At 43.2% G+C, this 24,895-nt stretch overlaps 1 protein-coding gene across 2 annotated transcripts in view; it reads left to right on the forward strand.

Moving 5' to 3' along the window:
* The first annotated feature begins 3,410 nt into the window (after window positions 1-3,410).
* The window catches only part of LOC115149553 (ras-related protein Rab-27B), an 84,019-nt gene continuing 62,534 nt past the window's right edge, over window positions 3,411-24,895 (forward strand). Inside the window, exons 1-2 of one of the 2 annotated variants that reach the window (XM_029692507.1) lie at window positions 3,411-3,521; window positions 3,623-3,714. In XM_029692507.1, coding sequence (XP_029548367.1) covers window positions 3,713-3,714 — 2 coding nt within the window. In that variant the 5' untranslated portion in view covers window positions 3,411-3,521; window positions 3,623-3,712. Of the gene's footprint in view, window positions 3,522-3,601; window positions 3,715-24,895 lie in introns of both variants that reach the window. The other variant, XM_029692508.1, reaches the window with a different exon arrangement.

A 24,895-nucleotide genomic window follows, 5' to 3' on the forward strand; every position in this document is an offset into this window, starting at 1 on the left:
TTAAAATAAATTCCCCATGACATATGTAACCAGAAGGCTAGTAAATGTACCGTTAATCCATGTCATTTGGTTACATTCATTTCTGTTAATGCATGTTTTACAGTCATTTACCGTTCTCATTCTCGGAGTGGAAACGTTGTTTACAGAGTTCACAACCTGATAAACTTGTGAGAAACAGGTGTTGGTTTAGTTCATAACCATCATTTAGGAGTTTAGTCATTTTATTTTTTCATGGTGTTTTGTTTGGAGTGCTCCATGTGTGGTTTCCTGTCCTGATAACGTTGAGGGAAACCTGCTGAGTTGATACCATGTTGCACTTCCCTAGTCAATAGCTCAAATCAAGACAGATAGAAAGGGAGGGAGGCAGACAGACAGGCGGAGGAGTAGAGAGATTAATGAGAATGAAAGAACCTGCAATTTTAATCAGGATATTTTTACTGTTTTTATTTGTTGGCTTTAGGCCTATGTTTTTTACTTAGTTGCCGATGGAAGTTATAGGCCTACTGCTTCATTTGCCTATATAGGCTATCTCTGAGTTATAGGCCTACTGCTTCATTTGCCTATATAGGCTATCTCTGAGTTATAGGCCTACTGCTTCATTTGCCTATATGGGCTATCTCTGAGTTATAGGCCTACTGCTGCATTTGCCTATATGGGCTATCTCTGAGTTATAGGCCTACTGCTTCATTTGCCTATATGGGCTATCTCTGAGTTATAGGCCTACTGCTGCATTGTCCTATATAGACTATCTCTGAGTTATAGGCCTACTGCTGCATTGGCCTATATGGGCTATTTCTGAGTTATAGGCCTACTGCTGCATTGGCCTATATGGGCTATCTCTGAGTTATAGGCCTACTGCTGCATTGGCCTATATAGGCTATCTCTGAGTTATAGGCCTACTGCAGCATTGGCCTATATGGGCTATCTCTGAGTTATTTAAAGGCCTACTGCTGCATTGGCCTATATGGGCTATCTCTGAGTTATAGGCCTACTGCTGCATTGGCCTATATAGGCTATCTCTGAGTTATAGGCCTACTGCTGCATTGGCCTATATGGGCTATCTCTGAGTTATAGGCCTACTGCTGCATTTGCCTATATAGGCTATCTCTGAGTTATAGGCCTACTGCTGCATTGGCCTATATGGGCTATCTCTGAGTTATAGGCCTACTGCTGCATTTGCCTATATGGGCTATCTCTGAGTTATAGGCCTGCTGCTGCATTGGCCTATATGGGCTATCTCTGAGTTATAGGCCTACTGCTGCATTGGCCTATATGGGCTATCTCTGAGTTATAGGCCTACTGCTGCATTGGCCTATATGGGCTATCTCTGAGTTATAGGCCTACTGCTGCATTGGCCTATATAGGCTATCTCTGAGTTATAGGCCTACTGCTTCATTTGCCTATATAGGCTATCTCTGAGTTATAGGCCTACTGCTGCATTTGCCTATATGGGCTATCTCTGAGTTATAGGCCTACTGCTTCATTTGCCTATATGGGCTATCTCTGAGTTATAGGCCTACTGCTTCATTTGCCTATATGGGCTATCTCTGAGTTATAGGCCTACTGCTGCATTTGCCTATATGGGCTATCTCTGAGTTATAGACCTACTGCTGCATTTGCCTATATGGGCTATCTCTGAGTTATAGGCCTACTGCTTCATTTGCCTATATGGGCTATCTCTGAGTTATAGACCTACTGCTGCATTTGCCTATATGGGCTATCTCTGAGTTATAGGCCTACTGCTTCATTTGCCTATATGGGCTATCTCTGAGTTATAGGCCTACTGCTGCATTTGCCTATATGGGCTATCTCTGAGTTATAGGCCTACTGCTTCATTTGCCTATATGGGCTATCTCTGAGTTATAGGCCTACTGCTGCATTGTCCTATATAGGCTATCTCTGAGTTATAGGCCTACTGCTGCATTGGCCTATATAGGCTATCTCTGAGTTATAGGCCTACTGCAGCATTGGCCTATATAGGCTATCTCTGAGTTATAGGCCTACTGCTGCATTGGCCTATATGGGCTATCTCTGAGTTATAGGCCTACTGCTGCATTGGCCTATATAGGCTATCTCTGAGTTATAGGCCTACTGCAGCATTGGCCTATATAGGCTATCTCTGAGTTATAGGCCTACTGCAGCATTGGCCTATATAGGCTATCTGTGAGTTCTATGTGCTAATTTCTTTAGCTACCAATGGATCACAGTGTATCAATGTGTCTATATGGCAAAGGTTGGTGCTCTTGCATTAGTTGAATTTTAACTTTTAGATTTTTATGATTTTAATTAACATTTGTATGATTAACCATGACAATACTTTTGAGAAACGAACACGTTATCGAAATGAAACTGAAAAATGTACACATAAAATAATCAAGTTCCCCAAACTTGAAACTCGGGAGCTGTCTATGGTCTTCACTATTAACTGGGTGGTTCGAGACCTGAATGCTGATTGGCTGAAAGCCATGGTATATCAGACCCTATACCAGGGGTATGACAAAACATTACTTTTTGACTGTCCTAATTATGTTGGGAACCAGTTTATAATAGCAATAAGGCACCTCGGGATTTGTTGCACATAGCCAATATACCACGACTAAGGTCTGTGTTGTGTCGTACCTAAGAACAGCCCTTAGCCGTGGTATGTGTAACAGATACAACCCCCCCCCCCCCCCAGGCCTTATTGCTTAATTATAACACCTATTAACAACATTTCTCCAGGCGTGCATACAGGAGGTCCTGTGGAAGAAAAACAGGCACACCTATAGAAATCAAATGCCAACCGGTTTCGTTCTGGCGTGGGGCCCTGCAGCTAATATCTGGGATTCATTGGTGGACATTGGTTGAGCCTTGACAACACCGCTTTTGTGAGCTGTCACCAACCAACCAGTGATGAGTATACGAGTCTATGAAAAAAACTCATCTAATTGGTTAGTAGAAACAGGTTCCTCCTTCCAGAGCTCCTGCTCTCCCTCTATTTGCATGCAAATGGCTGTTTGCATATTTACAAATATTATTGTCACAGTAGGGCGCTAAAGTACTGCCAGAAGAATGATTATATGAAATTAACATGTGCAGGTGCAATTATTCCTGGCAAATATTAACGTACAAGTTTGTAAATACGATTACAACTACAAATGTGTTTTTTTTTCTTCATGTTTACAACTCATCAGTTACACACTTGCAAATTGTGTTTACAAATCTATTGTAAACGATCAAATCATTATGTCAGTGATTTATCTCCATACTTCCACTGTGATAAGAACCCGGAATCTATCTGATTCCTGCAGAGATATTCTCGGTGTGTTTTATGGTTCAGAGTGTAAGGTCGGGACCATTGGATGGGACAGGTAACCTGTTGAATGTGAAGCGACAGCTACAAGAGGACCCATCGGCACTAGGACCGTGTTGGATCGCCCACTCTTCTACAGAGTGGCTGTGATCACTGTCCACGACAGACAAGTCAGCCATCCTCACAAGGACGCGAAGAAGCACCATGCAAATATAATAGTTTGCGAAAGGTACGTGGATCCATGTAACATTCGTTCTCGCGCATTCGTTCCCGACGAAATTTGTTGTGCTGAAATGAAACGTTTTGTAGACGTTATGTTTGTCGTGGTAGGTGGTGAAGATGGATCGCTTCAGTGGTAAAGAAACATCCGCGAGGCAGCAGACACCTGCAAACAACATTTGAGTCGCAAGCAGCGTTATAATGTAAGTGAGAATTGTAGAATCTTACGTTGTTACATTGTTCGTTACATTGTTGCCATAAGTGGGGCTTCGAGATACATTGTTCCAATTGCACATTTTGCTCCATTTCTGTAACGTTTTGCGCTCATGAGTCATCACTAAACCCTACCGTAGACTGTGAGTCATACTCTTCCAGCCCACTGACGGTAGCCAGTGGAAAACCAGCGGCATCTTTATTGAGATCTGCACCTTGCAAAACAATGCATTGAAAAATATGTAGATTATAAAAATAAAAAAAAACATGCATAGAAAAAAGGGATTATTCATTTGCATGCTGTCTCTCTCGCGCTGTGTGTGTGTGTGTGTGTATACAATGCAGAAAACTAAATTAGTTTTTTTTTCTTTCTGTCATATCTCTCCATGTGTCATAATCCATTCACAGAGGATAACCCATTACAGGGCTAGGGATAATATTGATATCAATCCAATCAGTTTATGTCGATAAGTGTCACGTCTTGGTTGTGTTGCAGGAATATGACGTTTTAGAAAACACTCACTAAATCTCTAAACCTTCTGCAGTTGTTTTGACTGATGTCTAATCTTAATTCATTTATGAGTGAAATTACAGCCTTTCCTGTTTTGAATTACTGTCAGTACTTTTGCACCAGGTCCTTCAGGTCCTTCAGGTTCGGACATGTGGACAATAATATAATTTAGAAACTCAATGCTTTTGCCAATTAGTCGTCTCACTCCTGTCCTATGATAAACTTTAGCTCCAGTAATACTCCCTCTCTGACCATATTGTGTCCCAAATGGCATCCTATTCCCTATATAGTGCACTACTTTAAACCAGAGCCCTATGGAACCCTATTCCCTATATAGTGCACTACTTTAGACCAGAGCCCTATGGAACCCTATTCCCTATATAGTGCACTACTTTAGACCAGAGCCCTATAGAACCCTATTCCCTATATAGTGCACTACTTTAGACCAGAGCCCTATGGAACCCTATTCCCTATATATAGTGCACTACTTTAGACCAGAGACCTATGGAACCCTATTCCCTATATAGTGTACTACTTTAGACCAGAGCGTGCCATTTGGAACACAGGGGGTCATCACGTAAAAATGTCCCAGTTGTTCCTATGAATCACTGAACAAAACACAGTCTCAGGGATCTTGTAGTAATTACTGCCTTATTGCTTCCGGTTGTTTCACATCTACTGTTTTATATCTGTTACACATCCACTGTTTATATCTGTTACACATCTACTGTTTTATATCTGTTACACATCCACTGTTTATATCTGTTACACATCTACTGTTTATATCTGTTACACATCCACTGTTTATCTCTGTTACACATCTACTGTTTATATCTGTTACACATCTACTGTTTATATCTGTTACACATCCACTGTTACACATCTACTGTTTATATCTGTTACACATCCACTGTTACACATCCACTGTTTATCTCTGTTACACATCTACTGTTTATCTGTTACACATCTACTGTTACACATCTACTGTTTATATCTGTTACACATCTACTGTTTATATCTGTTACACATCTACTGTTTATATCTGTTACACATCCACTGTTACACATCTACTGTTTATATCTGTTACACATCCACTGTTACACATCTACTGTTTATATCTGTTACACATCTACTGTTTATATCTGTTACACATCTACTGTTTATATCTGTTACACATCTACTGTTTATCTGTTACACATCTACTGTTTCTCTGTTACACATCTACTGTTTATCTCTGTTACACATCTACTGTTTATATCTGTTACACATCCACTGTTACACATCTACTATTTATATCTGTTACACATCTACTGTTTATATCTGTTACACATCCACTGTTACACATCTACTGTTTCTCTGTTACACATCCACTGTTTATATCTGTTACACATCCACTGTTTATATCTGTTACACATCTACTGTTTATATCTGTTACACATCTACTGTTTATATCTGTTACACATCCACTGTTACACATCTACTGTTTCTCTGTTACACATCCACTGTTTATATCTGTTACACATCCACTGTTTATATCTGTTACACATCTACTGTTTATATCTGTTACACATCTACTGTTTATATCTGTTACACATCTACTGTTACACATCTACTGTTTATATCTGTTACACATCCACTGTTACAGATCTACTGTTTATATCTGTTACACATCCACTGTTTATCTGTTACACATCCACTGTTTTATATCTGTTACACATCCACTGTTTATATCTGTTACACATCTACTGTTTATATCTGTTACACATCTACTGTTTATATCTGTTACACATCCACTGTTACAGATCTACTGTTTATATCTGTTACACATCCACTGTTTATCTGTTACACATCTACTGTTTATATCTGTTACACATCCACTGTTAAACATCCACTGTTTATATCTGTTACACATCTACTGTTTTATATCTGTTACACATCTACTGTTTATCTGTTACACATCTACTGTTTATATCTGTTACACATCTACTGTTTATCTGTTACACATCCACTGTTTATATCTGTTACACATCTACTGTTTATATCTGTTACACATCTACTGTTTATCTGTTACACATCCACTGTTTATATCTGTTACACATCTACTGTTTATATCTGTTACACATCCATGTTTATCTGTTACACATCCACTGTTTATATCTGTTACACATCTACTGTTTATATCTGTTACACATCTACTGTTTATCTGTTACACATCTACTGTTTATCTGTTACAGATCTACTGTTTTATATCTGTTACACATCCACTGTTTATATCTGTTACACATCTACTGTTTATATCTGTTACACATCTACTGTTTATATCTGTTATACATCCACTGTTACAGATCTACTGTTTATATCTGTTACACATCCACTGTTTATATCTGTTACACATCTACTGTTTATATCTGTTACACATCCACTGTTACACATCCACTGTTTATATCTGTTACACATCTACTGTTTTATATCTGCTACACATCTACTGTTTATCTGTTACACATCTACTGTTTATATCTGTTACACATCTACTGTTTATCTGTTACACATCCACTGTTTATATCTGTTACACATCTACTGTTTATATCTGTTACACATCTACTGTTAATCTGTTACACATCCACTGTTTATATCTGTTACACATCTACTGTTTATATCTGTTACACATCCACTGTTTATCTGTTACACATCCACTGTTTATATCTGTTACACATCTACTGTTTATATCTGTTACACATCTACTGTTTATCTGTTACACATCTACTGTTTATCTGTTACAGATCTACTGTTTATATCTGTTACACATCCACTGTTACACATCCACTGTTTATATCTGTTACACATCTACTGTTTATATCTGTTACACATCTACTGTTTATATCTGTTACACATCTACTGTTTATATCTGTTACACATCCACTGTTACACATCCACTGTTTATATCTGTTACACATCTACTGTTTATATCTGTTACACATCTACTGTTTATATCTGTTACACATCCACTGTTTATATCTGTTACACATCCACTGTTTATATCTGTTACACATCTACTGTTTATATCTGTTACACATCTACTGTTTATATCTGTTACACATCTACTGTTTATATCTGTTACACATCCACTGTTACACATCCACTGTTTATATCTGTTACACATCTACTGTTTATATCTGTTACACATCTACTGTTTATCTGTTACACATCTACTGTTTATCTGTTACAGATCTACTGTTTTATATCTGTTACACATCCACTGTTTATATCTGTTACACATCTACTGTTTATATCTGTTACACATCTACTGTTTATATCTGTTATACATCCACTGTTACAGATCTACTGTTTATATCTGTTACACATCCACTGTTTATATCTGTTACACATCTACTGTTTATATCTGTTACACATCCACTGTTACACATCCACTGTTTATATCTGTTACACATCTACTGTTTTATATCTGCTACACATCAACTGTTTATCTGTTACACATCTACTGTTTATATCTGTTACACATCTACTGTTTATCTGTTACACATCCACTGTTTATATCTGTTACACATCTACTGTTTATATCTGTTACACATCTACTGTTAATCTGTTACACATCCACTGTTTATATCTGTTACACATCTACTGTTGATATCTGTTACACATCCACTGTTTATCTGTTACACATCCACTGTTTATATCTGTTACACATCTACTGTTTATATCTGTTACACATCTACTGTTTATCTGTTACACATCTACTGTTTATCTGTTACAGATCTACTGTTTATATCTGTTACACATCCACTGTTTATATCTGTTACACATCCACTGTTTATATCTGTTACACATCTACTGTTTATATCTGTTACACATCTACTGTTTATATCTGTTACACATCTACTGTTTATATCTGTTACACATCCACTGTTACACATCCACTGTTTATATCTGTTACACATCTACTGTTTATATCTGTTACACATCTACTGTTTATATCTGTTACACATCCACTGTTTATATCTGTTACGAATCCACTGTTTTTATCTGTTACACATCTACTGTTTATCTGTTACACATCTACTGTTTATCTGTTACACATCTACTGTTTATATCTGTTACACATCCACTGTTACACATCTACTGTTTATCTGTTACACATCTACTGTTTATATCTGTTACACATCCACTGTTTATATCTGTTACACATCTACTGTTTATATCTGTTACACATCCATGACATTAGAGCAACAGGGATGACAGTACAGTAACAGCAATGCTACGGCTATACAGTGGAGCAATACAGTAGGGTATAGTAGACTATACAGTAGGGCTAGACAGTAGAGCTATACAGTAGGGCTATACAATAGAGCTATACAGTGGAGCAATACTGTAGGGCTATACAGTAGACTATATAGTAGGGCTATACAGTAGGGCTATACAGTAGGCTATATAGTAGGGCTATACAGTAGGGCTATACAGTAGACTATATAGTAGGACTATACAGTGGAGCAATACAGTAGGGCTATACAGTAGAGCCATACAGTAGACTATATAGTAGGACTATACAGTAGGGCTATACAGTAGACTATACAGTAGGGCTATATAGTAGGGCGTTATAGTAGAGCTATACAGTAGGGCTATACAGTAGGGCTATACAGTAGGGCTATATAGTAGGGCGTTATAGTAGAGCTATACAGTAGGGCTATACAGTAGGGCTATACAGTAGACTATATAGTAGGGCTATACAGTAGGGCTATACAGTATGGCTAAACAGTGGAGCAATACAGTAGGGCTATATAGTAGGGCTATACAGTAGGGCTATACACTAGGGCTATATAGTAGGGCTATACAGTAGGGCTATACAATAGGCTACACAGTAGACCTATACATTAGACTATACAGTGGACACTACAGTAGACTATACAGTAGGGCTATACAGTAGGGCTATACAGTAGGGCTATACAGTAGACTATACAGTAGACTATATAGTAGGCTATACAGTAGAGCTATACACTAAGGCTATACAGTGGGCTATATAGTAGGGCTATACAGTAGAGCTATACAGTAGACTATATAGTAGGACTATACAGTGGAGCAATACAGTAGGGCTATACAGTAGGCTATACAGTAGACTATATAGTAGGACTATACAGTAGGGCTATACAGTAGGGCTATATAGTAGGGCGTTATAGTAGAGCTATACAGTAGGGCTATACAGTAGGGCTATACAGTAGACTATATAGTAGGGCTATACAGTAGGGCTATACAGCATGGCTAAACAGTGGAGCAATACAGTAGGGCTATATAGTAGGGCTATACAGTAGGGCTATACACTAGGGCTATATAGTAGGGCTATACAGTAGGGCTATACAGTAGGCTACACAGTAGACCTATACATTAGGCTATACAGTGGACACTACAGTAGACTATACAGTAGGGCTATACAGTAGGGCTATACAGTAGGGCTATACAGTAGACTATACAGTAGACTATATAGTAGGGCTATACAGTAGAGCTATACACTAAGGCTATACAGTAGACTATACAGTAGCATATACAGTAGGGTTATACAGTAGGGCTATACAATAGACTATACAGTAGGGCTATACAGTAGACTATACAGTAGGGCTATACAGTAGGGCTATACAGTAGACTATACAGTAGCCTATACAGTAGGGTTATACAGTAGGGCTATACACTAAGTCTATACAGTAGACTATACAGTAGCCTATACAGTAGGGTTATAGAGTAGGGCTATACAGTAGACTAAACAGTAGCCTATACAGTAGGGTTATACAGTAGGGCTATACAGTAGACTATATAGTAGGGCTATACAGTAGACTATACAGTAGACTATACAGTAGACTATAGTAGACTATACAGTAGGGCTATATAGTAGGGCTATACAGTTGGGCTATACAGTAGGGCTATAGAGTAGGGCTATACAGTAGGGCTATACACTAGGGCTATATAGTAGGGCTATACAGTAGGGCTATACAGTAAGGCTATACAGTAGGGCTATATAGTAGGGCTATACAGTAGGGATATAGAGTAGGGCTATACAGTACGGCTATACAGTAGGGCTATATAGTAGGGCTATACAGTAGGGCTATACACTAGGGCTATACAGTAGGGCTATACAGTAGGGCTATACAGTAGGGCTATATAGTAGAGCTATACAGTAGGGCTGTACAGTAGACTATACAGTAGGGCTATACAGTAGGGCTATACAGTAGACAATAGATTAGGTCAATACAGTAGGCTATATAGTAGGGCTACACAGTAGGGCTATACAGTAGGGCTATACAGTAGGGCTATACAGTAAGGCTATGCAGTAGGGCTATACAGTAGGCTATATAGTAGACAATACAGTAGGTCGATACAGTAGGCTATATAGTAGGGCTATACAGTAGGGCTATACAGTAGGGCTATACAGTAGGCTATACAGTAGACAATACAGTAGGTTGATACAGTAGGCTATATAGTAGGGCTACACAGTAGGGCTATACAGTAGGGCTATACACTGTGGCTAAACAGTGGAGCAGTACAGTAGGCTATATAGTAGGGCTATAGAGTAGGGCTATACAGTAGGGCTATACACTATGGCTAAACAGTAGAGCAGTACAGTAGGGCTATACAGTAGGCTGTACAGTAGGGCTATACAGTTGGGCTATACAGTAGAGCTATACAGTAGACAATAGTAGGGCTATACAGTAGGGCTATACAGTAGGGCTATACAGTAGGGCCATATAGTAGGGCTATACAGTAGACAATAGTAGGGCTATACAGTAGAGCTATACATTAGGCTATACAGTAGGGCTATACATTAGGCTATACAGTAGGGCTATACAGTAGAGCTGTATAGTAGGGCTGTACAGTAGGGCTATACAGTAGGGCTATACAGTAGACTATACAGTAGGGCTGTATAGTAGGGCTATACAGTAGGGCTATACAGTAGGGCTATACAGTAGACTATACAGTAGAATATACAGTAGGGCTATACAGTAGACAATAGTAGGCTATACAGTAGGGTTGTACAGTAGGGCTGTACAGTAGGGCTATACAGTAGGACTATACAGTAGACTATACAGTAGGGCTATACAGTAGACTATACAGTAGCCTATACAGTAGGCTATACAGTAGACTATACAGTAGTGCTATTTAGTAGGGCTATACAGTAGGACTATATAGTAGACTATACAGTAGACCTATACAGTAGACTATACAGTAGCCTATACAGTAGGGCTATACAGTAGACTATACAGTAGGGCTATATAGTAGGGCTATACAGTAGGGCTATACAGTAGACTATACAGTAGGGCTATACATTAGGGCTATACATTAGGCTATACAGTAGGGCTCTACAGTAGGCTATACAGTAGGGCTCTACAGTAGGGCTATACAGTAGGGCTATACAGTAGGGCTATACATTAGGCTATACAGTAGGGCTATACAGTAGGGCTATACAGTAGGGCTATACAGTAGTGCTATTCAGTAGGGCTATACAGTAGGGCTATACAGTAGAGCTATACAGTAGGGCTATACAGTAGGGCTATACAGTGGACACTACAGTAGACTATACAGTAGGGCTATACAGTTGGGCTATACAGTAGAGATATATCGTAGGGTTATATAGTAGGCTATAGTTGGGTAATACAGTAGGCCTATACAGTAGGGCTATACAGTAGGGCTATACAGTAGGGCTATACAGTAGGGCTATACAGTAGCCCATACAGTAGGGTTATACAGTAGGGCTATACAGTAGCCTATACAGTAGACTATATAGTAGGGCTATACAGTAGACTATAGTAGGGCTATACAGTAGGGCTATACAGTAGACTATACAGTAGACTATACAGTAGACTATAGTAGGGCTATACAGTAGACTATAGTAGGGCTATACAGTAGACTATAGTAGGGTTATACAGTAGACTATAGTAGGGCTATACAGTAGGGCTATAGTAGGGCTATACAGTAGACTATAGTAGGGCTATACAGTAGGGATATACAGTAGACTATAGTAGGGCTATACAGTAGACTATACAGTAGACTATAGTAGGGTTATACAGTAGACTATAGTAGGGCTATACAGTAGGGCTATAGTAGGGCTATACAGTAGACTATAGTAGGGCTATACAGTAGGGATATACAGTAGACTATAGTAGGGCTATACAGTAGACTATACAGTAGACTATAGTAGGGCTATACAGTAGACTATAGTAGGGCTATACAGTAGGGCTATACAGTAGGGCTATTCAGTAGGGATATACAGTAGGGCTATACAGTAGGGATATACAGTAGTGCTATACAGTAGACTATACAGTAGACTATACAGTAGGACTGTACAGTAGGGCTATACAGTAGACTATACAGTAGGGCTATACAGTAGGGCTATACAGTAGACTATACAGTAGACTATACAGTAGGACTGTACAGTAGGGCTATACAGTAGACTATACAGTAGGGCTATACAGTAGAGCTATACAGTAGGGCTATACAGTAGGGCTATATAGTAGGGCTATAGAGTAGGGCTATACAGTAGGGCTATACAGTAGACTATACAGTAGAGCTATACAGTAGGGCTATACAGTAGGGCTATACAGTAGGGCTATACAGTGGGGCTATACAGTAGACTATATAGTAGGGTTATACAGTAGGCCTATACAGTAGGGCTATACAGTAGGGCTATACAGTAGAGCTATACAGTAGGGCTATACAGTAGGGCTATACAGTAGAGCTATACAGTAGGGCTATACAGTAGGGCTATACAGTAGGGCTATACAGTAGACTATACAGTAGACTATACAGTAGGGCTATACAGTAGGGTTATACAGTAGAGCTATACAGTAGGTCTATACAGTAGGGCTATACAGTAGGGCTATACAGCAGGGTTATACAGTAGGGCTATAGAGTAGGGCTATACAGTAGGGCTATACAGTAGACTATACAGTAGACTATACAGTAGGGCTATACAGTAGGGCTATACAGTAGACTATACAGCAGGGTTATACAGTAGGCTATACAGTAGGGCTATACAGTAGGGCTATACAGCAGGGTTATACAGTAGGGCTATAGAGTAGGGCTATACAGTAGGGCTATACAGTAGGGCTATACAGTAGACTATACAGTAGGGCTATACAGTAGACTATACAGTAGGGCTCTACAGTAGGGCTATACAGTAGGGCTATACAGTAGGGCTATACAGTAGGGCTATACAGCAGGGTTATACAGTAGGGCTATAGAGTAGGGCTATACAGTAGGGCTCTACAGTCAGGCTATATAGTAGGGCTATACTGCAGGGTTATACAGTAGGGCTATAGAGTAGGGCTATACAGTAGGGCTATACAGTAGGGCTATACAGTAGGGCTATAGAGTAGGGCTATATAGTAGGGCTATACAGTAGGGCTATACAGTAGAGCTATAGAGTAGGGCTATACAGTAGGGCTATAGAGTAGGGCTATACAGTAGGGCTATACAGTAGGGCTATAGAGTAGGGCTATACAGTAGAGCTATAGAGTAGGGCTATATAGTAGGGCTATACAGTAGGGCTATACAGTAGGGCTATAGAGTAGGTCTATACAGTAGGGCTATAGAGTAGGGCTATATAGTAGGGCTATACAGTAGGGCTATACAGTAGGGCTATAGAGTAGGGCTATACAGTAGGGCTATACAATAGGGCTATACAGTAGGGCTATACAGTAGGGCTATAGAGTAGGGCTATACAGTAGAGCTATCCAGTAGGGCTATACAGTATTAGGACATCTCTTATCTTATCTATAGCATCTCTGCCCATATAGCTAGAGCTGTCTGTCTGGCTCCCTCCCCTGAGTGGCTATAGATGCTTTAAGATGCAGAGAGATATAGAGAGAGATGTGGACAGAGAGATGTAGAGGGAGAGAGATAGAGAGAGAGATGTAGAGGGAGAGAGATATAGAGAGAGATGTAGAGGGAGAGAGATATAGAGGGAGATATATTGAGGGAGAGAGATATAGAGAGAGATGTAGAGGGAGAGAGATATAGAGAGAGATGTAGAGGGAGAGAGATATAGAGAGAGATGTAGAGGGAGAGAGATATAGAGAGAGATGTAGAGGGAGAGTGATATATAGAGAGATGTAGAGGGAGAGAGATATAGAGGGAGAGATATAGAGGGAGAGAGATAGAGAGAGAGATGTAGAGGGAGAGAGATAGAGAGAGAGATATAGAAGGAGAGAGATATAGAGGGAGAGAGATAGAGAGAGAGATGTAGAGGGAGAGAGATAAAGAAGGAGAGAGATATAGAGAGAGATGTAGAGGGAGAGAGAGGTAGAGGGAGAGAGAAAGAGAGGGAGAGAGATAGAGAGAGAGATATAGAGGGAGAGAGATAGAGAGAGATATAGAAGGAGAGAGATATAGAGAGAGAGATATAGAGGGAGAGAGATATAGAGGGAGAGAGATAGAGAGAGATATAGAGAGAGATGTGGAGGGAGAGATATAGAGAGAGAGAGAGAGATAGAGGGAGAGAGATATAGAGAGAGATAGAGAGAGATATAGAGAGAGAGATATATAGAGAGATATAGAAAGAGAGATATAGAGGGAGAGAAATATAGAAAGAGAGATAGAGAGAGATATAGAGGGAGAGAGATAGAGAGAGAGATGTAGAGGGAGAGAGATATAGAGGGAGAGAGATAGAGAGAGATGTAGAGGGAGAGAGATATAGAGAGAGATGTAGAGGGAGAGAGAGATAGAAAGAGATATAGAGGGAGAGAGAGATAGAGGGAGAGAGATAGAGAGAGAGAGAAATATAGAGAGAGATGTGGAGGGAGAGAGATAGAGAGAGAGATGTAGAGGGAGAGAGATAGAGAGAGAGATATATAGAGAGATATAGAAAGAGAGATGTAGAGGGAGAGAGATATAGAAAGAGAGATAGAGAGAGATATAGAGGGAGAGAGATATAGAAAGAGAGATAGAGAGAGATATAGAGGGAGAGAGATATAGAAAGAGAGATAGAAAGAGATATAGAGGGAGAGAGCTATATAGAGAGAGAGATATAGAGGGAGAGAGCTCTATAGAGAGGTATAGAAAGAGAGATATAGAGGGAGAGAGATATAGAGGGAGATTGAAATTGAAAGACAGAGATTTGATAGACATGGAGAGATCTCAGTAAAATAGATACCTTGTCACCCTAGAAGAAACCAGCCTAAAACATACCACCATCTATAGTACCTACTCTCTACTCTCCCCTCTATACTCTCCCCTCTTTACACTCTACTCCCTACTCTCCCTTCTACTCTTCCTTCTACTCTCCCCTCTCTGCTCTCTAACTTCCCTACTACTCTCTACTCTCCCCTCTCTAATCTCCCTTCTCTACTCTCCCCTCTCTATAATCTCCCTTCTCTACTCTTCTCTCCCCTCTCTACTCTCCCTCTCTACTCTCCCCTCTCTGCTCTCTAACTTCCCTACTACTCTCTACTCTCCCCTCTCTAATCTCCCTTCTCTACTCTCCCCTCTCTATAATCTCCCTTCTCTACTCTTCTCTCCCCTCTCTACTCTCCCCTCTCTACTCTCCCCTCTCCCCTCTCTACTCTCCCCTCTCTACTCTCCCCTCTCTACTCTCCCCTCTCTACTCTCCCCTCTCTACTCTCCCCTCTCCCCTCTCTACTCTCTCCCCTCTCCCCTCTCTACTCTCCCCTCTCTACTCTCCCCTCTCTACTCTCCCCTCTCCCCTCTCTACTCTCCCCTCTCCCCTCTCTACTCTCCCCTCTCTACTCTCCCCTCTCTACTCTCTACTCTTCCCTCTCTACTCTCCCTCTCTACTCTCCCCTCTCCCCTCTCTACTCTCCCCTCTCCCCTCTCTACTCTCCCCTCTCTACTCTCCCTCTCTACTCTCCCCTCTCTACTCTCCCCTCTCTGCTCTCTACTCTACTCTCCCCTCTCTGCTCTCTACTCTCTACTCTCTACTCTCCCCTCCCCTCTCTAATCTCCCTTCTCTACTCTCTACTCTCCATTCTCTACTCTCTCTAATCTCTACTCTCCCCTCCACTCTCTATTCTCCCCTCTCTACTCTCCTCTCTACTCCACTCTCTAATCTCTACTCTCCCCTCTCTACTCTCTAATCTCCCCTCTCTACTCCACTCTCTAATCTCTACTCTCCTCTCTCTACTCTCCTCTCCTCTCTCTACTCCCCTCTCCTCTCCCTACTCTCCTCTCTCTACTCCCCCCTCTCCTCTCCCTACTCTCCTCTCCTCTCCTCTCTCTCCTCTCCTCTCCTCTCCCTACTCTCCTCTCTCTACTCTCCTCTCCTCTCTCTACTCTCCTCTCCTCTCCCTACTCTCCTCTCTCTACTCTCCTCTCCTCTCTCTACTCTCCTCTCCTCTCCCTACTCTCCTCTCCCTACTCTCCTCTCTCTCTCTCTACTCTCCTCTCTCTACTCCCCTCTCTCCTCTCCTCTCTCCTCTCTCTCCTCTCCTCTCCCTACTCTCCTCTCCTCTCCTCTCTCTCCTCTCCTCTCCCTACTCTCCTCTCTCTACTCTCCTCTCCTCTCCCTACTCTCCTCTCCTCTCCTCTCTCTCCTCTCCTCTCCCTACTCTCCTCTCTCTCCTCTCCTCTCTCTCCTCTCTCTCCTCTCTCCTCTCTCTACTCTCCTCTCCCTCTCTCTCCTCTCCTCTCCTCTCCTCTCCTCTCCTCTCCTCTCCTCTCCTCTCCTCTCCTCTCCTCTCCCTACTCTCCTCTCTCTACTCTCCTCTCCTCTCTCTCCTCTCCTCTCCTCTCTCTACTCTCCTCTCTCTACTCCCCCCTCTCCTCTCCCTACTCTCCTCTCCTCTCCTCTCTCTCCTCTCCTCTCCCTACTCTCCTCTCTCTACTCTCCTCTCTCCTCTCTCTACTCTCCTCTCTCCTCTCTCTCCTCTCCTCTCTCTACTCCCCTCTCCTCTCCCTACTCTCCTCTCCTCTCTCCTCTCTCTCCTCTCCTCTCCCTACTCTCCTCTCTCTACTCCCCCCTCTCCTCTCCCTACTCTCCTCTCCTCTCTCTACTCTCCTCTCCTCTCCCTACTCTCCTCTCTCCTCTCTCTACTCTCCTCTCTCCTCTCTCTCCTCTCCTCTCTCTACTCCCCTCTCCTCTCCCTACTCTCCTCTCCTCTCTCCTCTCTCTCCTCTCCTCTCCCTACTCTCCTCTCTCTACTCCCCCCTCTCCTCTCCCTACTCTCCTCTCCTCTCTCTACTCTCCTCTCCTCTCTCTACTCTCCTCTCTCCTCTCTCTCCTCTCCTCTCTCTACTCTCTTCTCTCCGAGTGGTGCTTTGCTTCATCCACGATTGATGTGTAAATGTGGAGGAGGGTGTTTGTTTCCCTGGAGGAGGTTAGGAGGACTGAAGAGTATCCCCTTTGTGTTTCTCCTAGAAGGACAGGACTCAGGAGTGTTTGTGTTGTGTAGAGGGACAGGACAGGACTCAGGAGTGTTTGTGTTGTGTAGAAGGACAGGACTCAGGAGTGTTTGTGTTGTGTAGAAGGACAGGACTCAGGAGTGTTTGTGTTGTGTAGAGGGACAGGACAGGACTCAGGAGTGTTTGTGTTGTGTAGAAGGACAGGACTCAGGAGTGTTGTCTTGGTCCAGCTACTGTTTAGCCTACTGTAAAGGCAGCTGGCAGGGAGGCAGTCAGCCGAGCGAGGGGAACAGAGAGGAGGGAGGAACAGAGGGGAGGGAGGAACAGAGGGGAGGGAGGAACAGAGGGGAGCGAGGGGAACAGAGGGGAGGAACAGAGCGAGGGGAACAGAGGGGAGCGAGGGGAACAGAGGGGGAGGGACCGAGCGAGGGGAACAGAGAGGGGAGGGACTGAGCGAGGGGAACAGAGGGGGAGGGACCGAGCGAGGGGAACAGAGGGGGAGGAACAGAGCGAGGGGAACAGAGGGGGAGGGACCGAGCGAGGGGAACAGAGGGGAGGAACAGAGCGAGGGGAACAGAGGGGGAGGGACCGAGCGAGGGGAACAGAGGGGGAGGGACTGAGCGAGGGGAACAGAGGGGGAGGGACCGAGCGAGGGGAACAGAGGGGGAGGGACTGAGCGAGGGGAACAGAGGGGGAGGGACTGAGCGAGGGGAACAGAGGGGGAGTAGAAAAAGAGAAAACAGCCCTCATCTTGGATTTCTAGAGTTCAGGTCATTCAGTACCACAGAGAGTGTAGGAGAGCAGGGAACTATTACAGTGGGGTCTGAAACCCTTGATAAAGATGAGCAAAAATGACTGTAAAGTAAATAATTCAAATACTGAGCTATATAGTATGCAAAAAAAAAAATGTATTTTTATTTTAGACTAATAATTGCTTAGAAAAAAATATTGAGTAATCCAAAAAAAATATTTTTTAATAAAGGTAGGGTTCAAAATGGACACCCCTGTTTTCAATATCTGCCAATACCTCACCTGGTGAGGATAACAGCACTGAGATGTTTATGGAATGGTTTAGGAGTTGGAGATACACATTGAGAGGGATCTTAGACCAGCCCTGCTTATAGAATCCTTCATCTACTCTTATGGACTGCCCTCTTCAATTGAAACCACAGCTTTTCAATGGGGTTCATGTCCGGAGACAGGTAGCCAATGGGGTTCATATCCGGAGACAGGTAGCCAATGGGGTTCATGTCCGGAGACAGGTAGCCAATGGGGTTCATATCCGGAGACAGGTAGCCAATGGGGTTCATATCCGGAGACAGGTAGCCAATGGGGTTCATATCCGGAGACAGGTAGCCAATGGGGTTCATGTCCGGAGACAGGTAGCCAATGGAGTTCATATCCGGAGACAGGTAGCCAATGGGGTTCATATCCGGAGACAGGTAGCCAATGGGGTTCATGTCCGGAGACAGGTAGCCAATGGGGTTGATGTCCGGAGACAGGTAGCCAATGGGGTTCATATCAGGAGACAGGTAGCCAATGGGGTTCATGTCCGGAGACAGGTGGCCAATGGGGTTCATGTCCGGAGACAGGTGGCCAATGGGGTTCATGTCCGGAGACAGGTAGCCAATGGGGTTCATGTCCGGAGACAGGTGGCCAATGGGGTTCATGTCCGGAGACAGGTGGCCAATGGGATTCATATCCGGAGACAGGTAGCCAATGGGTTTCATATCCGGAGACAGGTGGCCAATGGGATTCATGTCCGGAGACAGGTGGCCAATGGGTTTCATATCCGGAGACAGGTGGCCAATGGGATTCATGTCCGGAGACAGGTAGCCAATGGGGTTCATGTCCGGAGACAGGTAGCCAATGGGGTTCATATCCGGAGACAGGTAGCCAATGGGTTTCATGTCCGGAGACAGGTAGCCAATGGGGTTCATATCCGGAGACAGGTGGCCAATGGGTTTCATGTCCGGAGACAGGTGGCCAATGGGGTTCATGTCCGGAGACAGGTGGCCAATGGGGTTCATGTCCGGAGACAGGTGGCCAATGGGGTTCATGTCCGGAGACAGGTAGCCAATGGGGTTCATATCCGGAGACAGGTGGCCAATGGGGTTCATGTCCGGAGACAGGGGGCCAATGGGGTTCATGTCCGGAGACAGGTGGCCAATGGGGTTCATGTCTGGAGACAGGTGGCCAATGGGGTTCATGTCCGGAGACAGGTGGCCAATGGGGTTCATGTCCGGAGACAGGTGGCCAATGGGGTTCATGTCCGGAGACAGGTAGCCAATGGGGTTCATGTCAAGGAGACAGGTAGCCAATGGGGTTCATGTCCGGAGACAGGTGGCCAATGGGGTTCATGTCAAGGAGACAGGTGGCCAATGGGGTTCATGTCCGGAGACAGGTGGCCAATGGGGTTCATGTCAAGGAGACAGGTAGCCAATGGGGTTCATGTCAAGGAGACAGGTGGCCAATGGGGTTCATGTCCGGAGACAGGTGGCCAATGGGGTTCATGTCCAGAGACAGGTGGCCAATGGGGTTCATGTCCGGAGACATGTAGCCAATGGGGTTCATGTCCGGAGACAGGTAGCCAATGGGGTTCATGTCAAGGAGACAGGTAGCCAATGGGGTTCATGTCCGGAGACAGGTAGCCAATGGGGTTCATGTCCGGAGACAGGTGGCCAATGGGGTTCATGTCAAGGAGACAGGTGGCCAATGGGGTTCATGTCCGGAGACAGGTAGCCAATGGGGTTCATGTCCGGAGACAGGTAGCCAATGGGGTTCATGTCAAGGAGACAGGTGGCCAATGGGGTTCATGTCCGGAGACAGGTGGCCAATGGGGTTCATGTCCGGAGACAGGTGGCCAATGGGGTTCATATCCAGAGACAGGTAGCCAATGGGGTTCATATCCGGAGACAGGTGGCCAATGGGGTTCATAGCCGGAGACAGGTAGCCAATGGGGTTCATGTCCGGAGACAGGTGGCCAATGGGGTTCATGTCCGGAGACAGGTGGCCAATGGGGTTCATGTCCGGAGACAGGTGGCCAATGGGGTTCATGTCAAGGAGACAGGTGGCCAATGGGGTTCATGTCCGGAGACAGGTAGCCAATGGGGTTCATGTCCGGAGACAGGTAGCCAATGGGGTTCATGTCAAGGAGACAGGTGGCCAATGGGGTTCATGTCCGGAGACAGGTGGCCAATGGGGTTCATGTCCGGAGACAGGTGGCCAATGGGGTTCATATCCGGAGACAGGTAGCCAATGGGGTTCATATCCGGAGACAGGTGGCCAATGGGGTTCATGTCCGGAGACAGGTAGCCAATGGGGTTCATGTCCGGAGACAGGTGGCCAATGGGGTTCATGTCCGGAGACAGGTGGCCAATGGGGTTCATGTCAAGGAGACAGGTGGCCAATGGGGTTCATGTCAAGGAGACAGGTGGCCAATGGGGTTCATGTCCGGAGACAGGTTGCCAATGGGGTTCATGTCAAGGAGACAGGTGGCCAATGGGGTTCATGTCCGGAGACAGGTTGCCAATGGGGTTCATGTCAAGGAGACAGGTGGCCAATGGGGTTCATGTCCGGAGACAGGTGGCCAATGGGGTTCATGTCAAGGAGACAGGTGTCCAATGGGGTTCATGTCCGGAGACAGGTGGCCATTGCAAAATGCTGATTTTTTTTGTTGCCAATGAACCATTACTTTGTGTATTGTGACGTGTGCTTGTGGGGGACATTGTCTTGCTGGAACATCCTGCTGGCAGAGGAAACCAGGTTTTTGGCTGAAATGTCGTTGTACTGGGTAAAGTTCCTGATGTCGTTGACCTTAACAAGGGCGTTGCCAAAGAGCTCTCTAGTCAGATGAGAGAGACAAATTTTTCACTTGACTTTTCTCTAGTATAGGTTACTTATCGTAATGAACGATATCAGCAAAATGACTTCTGTCTGTCTAATTATGACACATAGAGGGGTCCCTACTCTGTATTGTTGATGTTGGAGGTAGATTTCATTAAATGGTAATAGAGTGTAGTGTCTGTTTATTTAACATTGAGAGAGTAGTGGAAGAAAACACAAGACAATTGAGATGCGACCTAGAGATGTTTATTTAAAGAGATACTATGGGATTTTGGCAATGAGGTCCCATATCTACTTCCCCAGAGTCATTTCCCTCATGCTAGTTAGCATTGGCTCGCAAAACAACCTTTAACTTCTTTCGTACTGGATACAGAGACATTAAAAATGGCATCTACAAGTTCATCTGAGTCTGAGGAAGTGGAACCTAGCTGTTTTGGAGTTAACCCTGAAGTATCTCTCTAACCCAGAACCTAGCTGTTGAGGAGTTAACCCTGAAGTATCTCTAGCTGTTTAGGATTTAACCCTGAAGTGTCTCTTTAACCCAGAACCTAGCTGTTTAGGAGTTAACCCTGATGTATCTCTCTAACCCAGAACCTAGCTGTTTAGGAGTTAACCCTGAAGTATCTCTCTAACCCAGAACCTAGCTGTTTTGGAGTTAATCCTGAAGTATCTCTTTAACCCAGAACCTAGCTGTTTAGGAGTTAACCCTGAAGTATCTCTCTAACCCAGAACCTAGCTGTTTAGGAGTTAACCCTGAAGTATCTCTTTAACCCAGAACCTAGCTGTTTAGGAGTTAACCCTGAAGTATCTCTAGCTGTTTAGGAGTTAACCCTGAAGTATCTCTCTAACCCAGAACCTAGCCTGCATTCCAAGAGTTGTGGGTTCTGCTCGTTTGGTAACAACAGCTCTGACCAAGTGCATTACTGCTAGTAAATAGGAAAACAAGTTTCCATAGAGATGTCAAATTGAGTTGAATTGTGCAGTAATCAGGCAGTAAGCAGGCAGTAATCAGGCAGTAATCAGGCAGTAATCAAGCAGTAATCAGGCAGTAATCAGGCAGTAAGCAGGCAGTAATCAGGCAGTAATCAGGCAGTAAGCAGGCAGTAATCAGGCAGTAATCAGGCAGTAATCAGGCAGTAATCAGGTAAATGTCATTTTGGCTGGAGGCCATCTGAATGTTGCTGATGACCTGATTGGTTGCTCGGTCATATTCACTAGGAACAAAACAGAAGCAAAAGAGCCTAAACGGGGAGGGTCTACATATACAACTTGTACAATATGAAACTCATGTTATTATTTTCTATAGGAAGTTTTCTATATTTTCTATAGGAAGAGAGGAGCAAAATGGAGTCGTGGTCAGATTTGCCAAAGGGAGTGCGGGGGAGGGCCTTGTATGCATCACGCAAGTTAGAGTAGCAGTGATCCAGAGTTTTGCCAGCACGCATACTACAGTCAATATGCTGATAGAATTTAGGTAGCCCTGTTCTCAAATTTACTTTGTTAAAATATCCAGCTACAATAAATGCAGCCTCAGGATATGTGGTTTCCAGTTTTCATGAAGTCCAGTGAAGTTCCTTGAGGGCCGTCGTGCTATCGGGTTGAGGGGGGATATACATGGCTGTGACAATAACCGAGGAGAATTCTCTTGGGAGATAATACGGTCGGCATTTGATTGTAAGGAATTCTAGGTCAGGTTAACAAAAGGACCGGAGTTCCTGTACGTTGTTACAATTACACCATGAGTCGTTAATCATGAAACATTCCCGCTCCGTCTACCTCTTCTCTGTTGGCGTTGTTGTTTTGGGTCAGCCTCTGGAATCAGCTCAAATGCCCTGGGTAGTTTGGACAAAAGATCCGCTTTGGAAAAGTCGTATTCCTGGTCGTAATGTTGGTAAGTTGACGTCTCTCTGACATCTAATAGTTCTTCTCGGCTGTACGTAATAAGACTTAAGATTTCCTGGGGTAACGATGTAAGAAATAATACACAAAAAAAATAAAAAATACTGCAAAGTTTCCTAAGGACTAGAAGCGAGGCAGCCCTCTCTGTCGGCATCATTTTGTTCATGTTATGGGTATGCTTGTTTATTGGCAAGGACTAAGGAGTTTTTAGGATAAAAATAATCGGAATACGGTTATAAGAACAGGCAAAGTCCTAGAGAAAAACCTGGTACAGTTTGCTTTCCACCAGACACTGGGAGATGAATTCACCTTTCAGTTGGACAATAACCTAAAACACAAGGCCAAATCTACACTGAAGTTGTTTACCAAGACAACATTGAATGTTCCTGAGCGGCCTATTTAAAGTTTTGACTTAAAGCGGCTTGAAAATCTATGGCAAGACTTGAAAATGGTTGTCTAGCAAGGATCAACAATCAACTTGACAGAGCTTGAAGAATTAAAACAAATAATAATGTGCACATATTGTACAATCCAGGTGTGCAAAGCTCTTAGAGACTTACCCAGAAAGACTCACAGCTGTAATCACTGCCAAAGGTGATTCTAACATGTATTGACTCAGGGATGTGACTACTTATGTAAATTAGATATTTAAGCTATTTAATTTTCAATATATTTGCCAAAATTTCTAAAAATATGCTTTCACTTTGTCGTTATGGGATAGTGTGTGTAGATGGGTGAGAATTTGTTTTAATCCATTTTGAATTCAGGCTGTAACACAACAGTGGAATAGGTCAAGGGGTATGAATACTTTCTGAAGGCACTGCTTTTTTGTTTTCTTTCCTGGTTATACTGAATTTATTTTATTTATTAACTTATACTCTGTATTTCTTACTGTTGTTTTCTTTTGAGTGCCAATCTACGGCTACATGTTTTATAAACGTATACATTGAAAATGGATAATGTACCTGAAGTAAACAGCCTTGTGTTCCCTTCACAAACAGTAGTTGTCACAGGCGTCGTTTTGAACAGACCAAGGCGCAGTGTGTATATTGCTCATCTTCATTTATTTTAAGAGAACACTTAAACAAAAATAACCAAACGACAAAACAGTTCCGTAAAGTACACAGACTATACGGAAAACAACCACCCACAAAACCCAAAGGAAAACAGGCTGCCTATGGCTTCCAATCAGAGACAACGAAAGACACCTGCCTCTGATTGGAAACCATACTCGGCCAAACCTGGAAAAACGAAACATAGAAAATGAAAACTAGAACACATTCCCCTGGAAACAAACAACCCCAAAACACACAAAACAACCCCCCTGCCACGCCCTGACCATACTACTATGGCAAATGACCCTTTTCACTGGTCAGGATGTGACAGTAGTAAACTAAATGTCAAGTAAACAGCCTTGTGTTCCCTTCACAAACGGTCCTTTCTTTCCCAAACTAAAAGGGTCCTTCCCATTCCAAACCTTTATAATAGAGTATAACATTCCTCAGATGCCTTAAGACTGGGTTTAATTGGGCCTGCATGACTGCCAGGCTTGTTTTCCTCCA

The sequence above is a fragment of the Salmo trutta genome, chromosome 15 (genome assembly GCF_901001165.1).
Source record: "Salmo trutta chromosome 15, fSalTru1.1, whole genome shotgun sequence".
Lineage (NCBI taxonomy): Eukaryota > Metazoa > Chordata > Actinopteri > Salmoniformes > Salmonidae > Salmo > Salmo trutta.